The sequence below is a fragment of the Maylandia zebra genome, linkage group LG13 (genome assembly GCF_041146795.1).
Source record: "Maylandia zebra isolate NMK-2024a linkage group LG13, Mzebra_GT3a, whole genome shotgun sequence".
Taxonomy (NCBI): Eukaryota; Metazoa; Chordata; class Actinopteri; order Cichliformes; family Cichlidae; genus Maylandia; species Maylandia zebra.
Window position 1 is genome coordinate 31,138,071 of NC_135179.1, and position 8,840 is coordinate 31,146,910.

Genomic DNA, 8,840 nt, shown 5'->3' on the forward strand with positions numbered 1-8,840 from the left:
AGAAACAAGGATCTCCCGGGAATATGAGGATTTTTAAGACAGCATTTGCCATTTTTTATGTAAACGAGCCACTGCACAAGCAGACAGACATAGAGCATGATAAGATTTGTCACTCCCCACTGTGTCACGTGTACGTTTGACAAATCACACTTTCCTTATTTATATAGCCCTCATGCATATTTTCAAATTAGTTATGTTCCCTCTTATTTTGAAAGGTCAGTCGCTGCTAAGCCCTGTCCATCACAACTTTTAATCCTGGCAGTGAGAACTGTGTATAAAAAGAGATGTCTGTTTGAAACAGTTGTTTAGTTCAACCTTGAGAAATAAAGCTGAAAGACTGTACTTAAGTCACATCTTGATTGTTTGATTTAAATTCTACTACGGTGATGTACAAAATTATAAAAACATGTGCCATTGTATTTCATATACTTGGTGGTATCTGAACTGTCTACCCTGATTTAAAATGTGGCCAATTTCTGGTGTAAGATCGCCGTCTTCTGAACCTATTTTAAGACTGAGCCACTTCAGTATGGTTCTAACCACTTCCTCACTTGCCTCTGCAGTCCCCTCTGGTTCTCCTACTGTGTGTCAAAACCTAATTTCATTTTGGATGTAGGGAGGCAGGTTTGGGCAGGAGATAAACAAAGATTGTGTTATGGCCTAAAAATACATGATTTATTCATGAACTCTATGTTTTTTACAGCACAAGTGATATGCTGTAATATGAGGCAATATTCTTCTTCAGATGTTTTAGAATAAAACAGTCATAGTTTGTGTTGACAGTCTAGCCCAAGAATTCACAACATACAATCCTGTGAAATTAGAAAAATCATGAAAATGGCCTGGGTTGTACAGACATGTAAAAAAGTAATTTAGAGATTAGATAGAGCCAGTTGCTGCAGATCAAATGCATTTGATTAGTTGATCAACAAGTGTGACACCCCTCTGTCAAATCGTTTTGGCAGTTTGATCATCTGGAGTATTCAGGTGTGTGTTAATACTTTCCAGAAGAAGGTCAGACTGTAGTAGACTCCTTGAAATTCCAAAAATCCAGAGACTTGCATCTCAGACCCTAAAATCCTCAGATAGTATGTAAATCTTAAAGTTCGTGACAGTGCAATTAGAAAAAGACTGAGGAGAAAGCCTTTTCTCTCTAAAGAGAACATGGCAGCATCACAAAGGTTTGCAAAGTTGCATCTGAAGAAACCACAAGAGTATTCCTTTGGACAGACAACACTAGAGCATTGTGATTTGCTGGTGTGTCCTTGGGATCATTGTTCTGTTGCATGTCCCAGCTTTGGCAAAGCTGTCAGACAGATGGCCTCATATGTGACTCTAGAATACAAAGCTGCTACTACAGAGGAGATCATGCTCCACTCATTGACTGCAGAAGAGCATTATGGAAAAGTTAAAGCTCACTGTGAAAGATTAAACTAGTCACTTCCTGCATTTTAAAACAAAATAAGAAACATTTGAATAAATTATTGTGAAAGTAAAAAAAGTTCATCATCTTGTCTGCATCTGCCTGTAGCCTCTCTCATATCTACCATTTACGCTTTTTCGTCTCAGTCTGCAGCTCTCAACATCCTCAGCTTTGCTCTTCAGACCTTAAACCATCTGATTGTGGTGCTCTGCTCGAGTTTATTCTGCTTGCTCGGATTAGTCGTCCACTCTCTGGATACTCTGCTCAGTTCAGCAACAGTTCCCCCACTGCTCTGCACAGCCAACAACCATGGCTCAATATTCCATTTGCAACTCAAGTCCACGAGCCGCTACGTAATTATAACAGGTGGCTAATGCGGCTAATGAGTAACTGCTAATAGTTAAGGAGCTAAATGTGCATGTGCACCAGCCAGGTTAACATTTTTTATAACTATTTATAAATGAATGTTTTGAAAACATTTATTGACCACTAAAAATCATCCCAAAGTGTAGTTCAATATCATGAATGTTAAATACTTCAACTGTTAGTGAGGGGAGGAGCTGAACGCCCGTCTGTCTGCAGCGGTGCAGCTAGAAGATATCGATCGTTGCAAGTGAACACTGTAATATTGTATGAATTGAGTGATTTAATTTAGTATCAATTAATATGTGAGTATCGATTTTTTGGACCACCCTAGTTGATGTGAGCTTGTTGTGCCGATGCTGTTTTTCACATGCAAAGCCGACACTCAAAAACACAGAGAAACAACTAAACCAAAGAGTCACAAGGGAGGACTTTGGAATATTTAATGGAAGCCAAAATTAAGTCAAGCTTAAAAGCCAAGCCAATGCATTTCAAATCCGCTCAGCTGTTTCAAAGAATGTCATGAGTCCTTTTGCTGTCAAAAATTGAAGGGGCCTGTGCAGTGTGCATGTGGAAAAATTCCACGTGAGCGTTTCAGAAGAGCTGAGCAGCTGTCAGATGTGAGCTAATAAAAATGAATGGGTACAAAGTCACACTTACCTGTGTCCCTGCATGCATACTACACTATATATACATGCATGTTAAACTCTCTTTATTTGTTTCCATGCCTAAATACTGTCTACTCATCCTTCAGCTGTCACTGTGTGCGCATGTGCATCCAAACATGTATGTGCGACTATAATTGTAGGTCTAGCTCATAGGCCACGTCTAAACCTAGCTAAGTCCTCAGCAGTTTCTATGAGTTAACTCAGTCTTGTGTTTCCTTGAACCAAGGTCATCCATTACTGTGACTTTACACTTAAGAGTTTGGGAGTACCACAGCATAGAAAGTCCATGAGCAGTCCATTAGTTTGTATAATCTTTTATACTGAAAGATTATAAAATAATGAGAATTTATCTCTACAAATTCTCACTTCCATTCTCCACTTCCTGAACTGTTTTGATATTGCATCAGTTTTTGGTCAACTGAGTTATTGTTAATAAAAGTATTACATGTGCTTCTTTCTGTTTTTTAATTATATTAGCAACTAAAAGCTTGTTGTTATAAATACAAACTTCCCAGAGAACACTGGCAAATAAGCCGTAAGTTAATATTTTTTCATTTAACTTACATTGAAAGGCTCAATTTTTAATATATCGTTAGCTTCATAGCATAAGTGCCTAAGTCATTGACTTAGTCAAATGACTTAGGCAATTATGCTATCAAGCTAACGATATGTAAAGATATACAAAAATGAATCTGAATCACAAATAATATAAATGAAAGGTGGAATATGGGAGTAGAAGCCTGGTTGAAAATTATTAAAATGGTCAAGTAAAAAAAAGCATTAGATCAAATAGACTAAGGTGTATTTACATAACAAATCTTCTATATGCCTATTAGGTTTTAACAATCTGAAGGAATACGTTAAAAAATAATATACTGAGATGATGGCAAACAAATACTAAAGCATTGATATCAGCTATGTAGTTCCTTTACATATCTATATTATTGCTAATATATATTGTAATATATCTATATCACTGAAGAACTTCTGCATGGATGCAAACTGCATTTCGTTGCCCTGTACCTGTGCATGTGCAATGACAATAAAGTTTAATTCTATTCTATTCTATTCTTTATCTTGTTGCTTTAATAGGCACACCGCTAACATGGACTCCAAACAGTAAACAGTTTAATAATAATAATGGATTGCATTTTTATATAGTGCTTTTCGGGACCCCTCAAAGCGCTTTACAATACCACTATTCTTTCACTCTCACATTCACACACTGGTGGAGGCAGCTACAGTTGTAGCCACAGCTGCCCTGGGGCAGACTGACAGAGGCGAGGCTGCCATATCGCGCCATCGCCCCCTTTATCCTCATTAAGTAAAGAAATGCAATAAATGTATATTGTTGAAAACATTCAAATGTTTGTATGCTTGTTGTGAATGTACGGCTCATGTAATTGATAAAAATATCTCTATTTGGTCATTATTAGTACTTGCTTCCACCATTTTCTAGTTAGATAAAACAATATGTTAGTGCATCTCTCTATAAATGTATAAGTGTTCATTTATGTGTCATAAAATGGTTTATGAATGAAAAAATACAAGATAAGAGTTACCATGTGCCTACCGTTGTACAGACTCTGGTGGTGGGGGGCAATCTCTTCACCCGCTGGTCTCCTGTGACTTCCATCCCTGCCAGGGGAGCCACTACTATACTTCCCCTTGCTGTGCTCCACCCCTGGGCTCTGATGATAGTGATAGTGGTGCCGTATAGACTCTGGACTTCCCACAATCACCCGCCCTTTTCTCAGGTGCTCAGGTGTGCCCATTGCTACCTGCTTGGCTTCAGGACTCCCAGCCCCTGCTGAGTTTACCTGCCGGTGTCGCTGACTCAGATCTGGGCTGGACTTAGCTGAGCCCTTGTCACTGCCTGGAGATGCCTGTCCTGACATCAGTAGCTGTTTCTGTGCTAGTAGGTCAGAGCTGCAGGGTTTGGAGTGGGAGCCACAAGGTAGCCTGGTAGGAGACTTGCTGTGTTTCTCTGGGCTGTGTCCTCGAAAGCTGTGAAGCTCTAGGTTGGTGAGGGAACCTCCACGGGGCCGGCAGGACTGGGGAAAGGTGTGGTACTCCGTGGTGGAGCCGCGCCTCCTCCCGCTGAATTCACAAACATCTCTCTTTTGTCCTGAAGAGCTGCATCTTGAGCCAGATCCAGGGCTTGAATTGGAGCCAAGAGGGGAGGGTTTATGGTGAGGGTTATCTGGGCTGTCTGTGCTCCCTGCGCTGGAGGTGCTGCTTCCATCGCCAACATCCCGCAACAGGCCTGGTGTAGGCATGCCACCGCCCAGCTGAGACAGGCTACTTTGACTGTCAATGGAGCTCCTGCAGCCAGGCCCTCCCTGACCACCACCACTTCCCCCTGTGCTTGCAGCCACAACTGTGGCCCTCTCCTCTTCTAACATGAGGCACACCTCCTTAAGCTCCAGGTTCTCCCGGATCACCTCCATCTGCCGCTGCTCCAGCTCCTTAAGCTTCTGCAAATAGATAGCCACTTCCTTCCTCATCAGGCCAGCGCTGTAGCGACCCAATCGCTGCCATTCCCGCGACACCCGCTTCCCTTTCTGCCGGTCGTCATCCAGGAAGCAGCACAGGTCCCTCAGCTCCTGGTTGTCCTCCTGCAGTTTCTGGTTCACGTCCTGGTTTACACAGAGCACGCGCACACACACACACACACACACACACACACACACACACACACAGAAGCACATAGAGAGATTACATAGTCATTCCTGCTATGAATGAAGCTTTGATGAAGAAGATTACGTGTGTGTGTGTGTGTGTGTGTGTCTCTGTGTGTCTCTCTGTGTCTCTGTGTGTGTGTCTGTGTGTGTGTGTGTGTGTCTTTAGCTTCTGGACTATTAGGGAGGCAGGGCAGAATGATGGACAATTTTATCTATTCTTCAACATTTTATTGGTTAAAGGATAAAATGGTTTGTCAAGGACGCAACCAATAAGTAACCACTAATGAAACTGGAGCTTCAGTCAATGATAATTGGCAGTATTAGTCTACCAGCTCCACTAACTGATTTTTTAGTGCAGAAAATTTAAAAAAAAAAATGCATTACAAAATAGTTTCTCAGAAAACCTGTTCTAAGTTAATATGTTGTTTAGCACATAATAATAAACCATAAAACAGAGGTACAAGGTACAATTTTCCTTTTATTAATGTTTCCAAATTCCTGCATGGAGAAGCAACAGGTTTAATCTGCTTATTTAAAGCTAAATTTGACCTTAAATCTACCCCTGTAACCTGGCCGTATTTCTTCTCATGCAGAGCCCACACTTGTTTCAGTCAGTAGGCTGTCTACACATAGTCTACACATTGGAAGAAACCCCACACGGGCCCTGGCACAGCCTGGCTCCCCGGGATCCCCTTCATCAGCACCACCCGACCTCACCTTCAAACTCCGTATCTCGTTCAGGTGTTGTTGGAGTCTCCGGTTCACCTCCCGCATCAGATTGCCGTGCTCCACGATGACGCCCCTTTTTTCTGCTTCTGCCCTCCGCAGCCGCCTCACCAGCTCCTCTTTACCCCACTTCAGCAGCTCCTCATCGGGTATTTTGGAGATGTCCTCTGCTGGTCTCTCTGCGCTTTTGGACTGCTGCTGTGCGCTTTTCTCCATCCCTTTAAACTCCGGTGAAGGTAGACCGGGAGGTAAAACAAAGTGTTGTGTCTGATGAATTTTAGAGCAACCAAATCGAAGCTTTCAAATGCACAACTCTGGTCCAAACGTAACTCGGGTTCCCCCCACCCACCCTTCTTATATCTGTGGAATCACATCGCTGTCATTGCGCCTCTTTCCCACGCCCATGCTGCAGCTCTGATATCCACCCGGTGCTCTGCTGCTATATCACTGTCGTTAGAGCATCGTTCCGCATCCTGCTGCGTCTCTGGTTAAGCCCTTGGCCGGCTTGGCGGGGCGGTTTCTCTCCAGGTGCATGCCGACCGCTTTGCGCACTCCCGCTGCTGAGCGCGCACTACCTCAGTCCGACCGCCGGGCGGAGGGCGGAAAAAAGAGGAGGATGATAAGAAGGGGGGCTCCAAGGAGAGGTTGCAGGTGCATAGCCGAAGAGCCAGGATGATAAGGTGTGATAGTGTGGAGAGCCTCTCTCGTTCTACCATCACTCGCTTACTCGCTCTCTCCTTGTGCCTCTTGGTTTGTTACGCCATCTGCTGGAGTTAGATGTGAACAGTGCTGCACTCTGATTGTTCAAAGTGACGGGCTGCTTCTATTTTTAGGTTCGTTTATAATCAGGGCAGATAGCACTGATCATGGTTTGCTCTGATATTTATGGAAGCGTGACCTCTCTTCTTAAGGATAGCAATCACTAAAAGGGGAAGAGTCAATCCTCATTTCCAAAAAGTGTCACTGCCAGATTGTAAGCTAAAAATACAACTCCCAGGAGCATTTCCAGGATTTTTATAAATGAGATGATACCAAAACCGGTCAGGAGAGGGCCAAGGAAAATAGAAAAAATCTAATATAATCTAATATAAATAAATACAGTAAAAAGAACGCACACCCTCTTTCATTTCCAAGGTATTACATATCAGGAGATAATAAAACATAGTGTCATGTGTATTAATTAATCTAACCTCAGATGAATAACAAAACACGATATTTTACACAATGTCATTATTTATTTGACAAAAATTAAACTAAAATGCAGAAGCAGCATGTATTTACACATGATTACTGTGACACTATATCTATGAAGAAATACACTCATGTAGAGAGGTCTGGTATGTTTTAGGTGTTTTGTTTTTGCTTGAGGCCTCCCAGCTGAGACAGGTGAAAGTCTGACGTGGAACAGAAATAAAGATTAGCTGTTTGATAGTGACAGATTGATGCTGTTTTGATTTATTATTATTAAGAAGAATAAGAAGAATGAAAGGCACTCATGGACAGGCATTTAAAAATCACAGTATGGATAAAATAAAAGTTGGAAACACTATAGATATCACGTGACTATGGCTTTTTGAGGTTTTGGTGTATTTCACCCCAGTTTCAACAGATGGCTTACCGCTGCTTCTAGGTTTGATTGAGAGAGTGTAGAAAAAACCTGATGACACTGCAAACTCTGACAGAGCTTAAGAGTCAGCAGCATCACTACGAGTTTAAGTGGCAACAACAACAATGCACTCAGACAATTTGTGGGAACTTTTTGACAGTGTAAACCACAAGACCCACAGTGCAACTGCTGATGGTGCTGTAGTGGACAAAAAATATCTCACTAATACATTTGTTCCAAGGGCACATGAGCCAATCATGTGTTGCCTTTACATTTTTGCAAATAATACCTATGGATAACCATAAGGGTCACACTATGATTAGATATTTTTTGCATGTGGAGTAGTTATTCATTAAGAAAGGAAGCACTCTCCACCCAAAACAGTTGAAAAAAATATTATTTTCATATAAAAATCTTTATATCCATTGCTACTCAATTTCCCCATATTCTTTTTCCATGAGCATGGTGTTCATTTACTACTTTCTATTGTTGACTAAACATCTTTCATAAAGATTATAGCTCTATACTTAGCCTATCCACAAAGCAGGTGACATTTATCCATCCATCCATCCATTCGCTACCGCTTATCCTTTTCAGGGTCGTGGGGGGTGCTGGAGCCAATCCCAGCTGTCATAGGGCGAGAGGCGGGGTACACCCTGGACAGGTCGCCAGTCTGTCGCAGGGCTAACACACAAGGACAGACAACCATTCACACTCACATTCACACCTAGTGGCAATTTGGATTATCCAATTAACCTATCCCCACAAGTTGCATGTCTTTGGACGGTGGGAGGAAGCCGGAGTACCCGGAGAGAACCCACGCAAACACAGGGAGAACATGCAAACTCCACACAGAAAGTCCCCGGCCTGATGGTGGAATTGAACTCAGGACCTTCTTGCTGTGCAGCAACAGTGCTAACCACCGTGCCACCGTGGTGCCCTTTTCAGTGAAAGATTATTTCTTAATTTTAGTTTCTGGACAAAAGAGTGCCCAGGCATCCCGAATGACTTTTAAAAGGTTCAAAGAACATGGCAACATGGCTTAGATTTGCAAAACTGCATCTGAAATTAAACAAAACACAACCAAAGACTTACTGAACAATCTCTTTTGGGCCCACCAAAGTAGAGATGCTTGGTCATAATGCATAGCATCTCATATAGTTAAAACCAAACATAGCGTATCAGCACAAACAGCTCATACTAACTGTCAAACATGATGATGAAAAGATGATGATGGTTTGACTTATATTACAACCTCAGAACCTGGCCACCTTCCACTCATTGACCACAATGTGGACCGAAGTGTTCTAGAGTCACATGTGAGGCCATCTGTCTGACAGCTAGAGGTTAGGTCAAAGGTGGGCCAGTGA

The 8,840-nt window shown here is 42.2% G+C and overlaps 1 protein-coding gene across 2 annotated transcripts in view; it reads right to left on the reverse strand.

Moving 5' to 3' along the window:
• Window positions 1–6,557, reverse strand: part of LOC101487477 (uncharacterized) — a 56,480-nt gene extending 49,923 nt beyond the window's left edge. The window contains exons 1-2 of one of the 2 annotated variants that reach the window (XR_001167630.2): window positions 5,856–6,557; window positions 4,017–5,093 (exon numbers count right to left, since the gene is read on the reverse strand). Coding sequence is in view for 1 of the 2 variants with exons in the window: in XM_004554620.5 (XP_004554677.1) it covers window positions 4,028–5,093; window positions 5,856–6,080 (1,291 nt within the window). In the remaining variant the exon portion in view is untranslated. The remainder of the gene's footprint in view (window positions 1–4,016; window positions 5,094–5,855) is intronic. The other variant, XM_004554620.5, reaches the window with a different exon arrangement.
• Window positions 6,558–8,840: the final 2,283 nt, after the last annotated feature.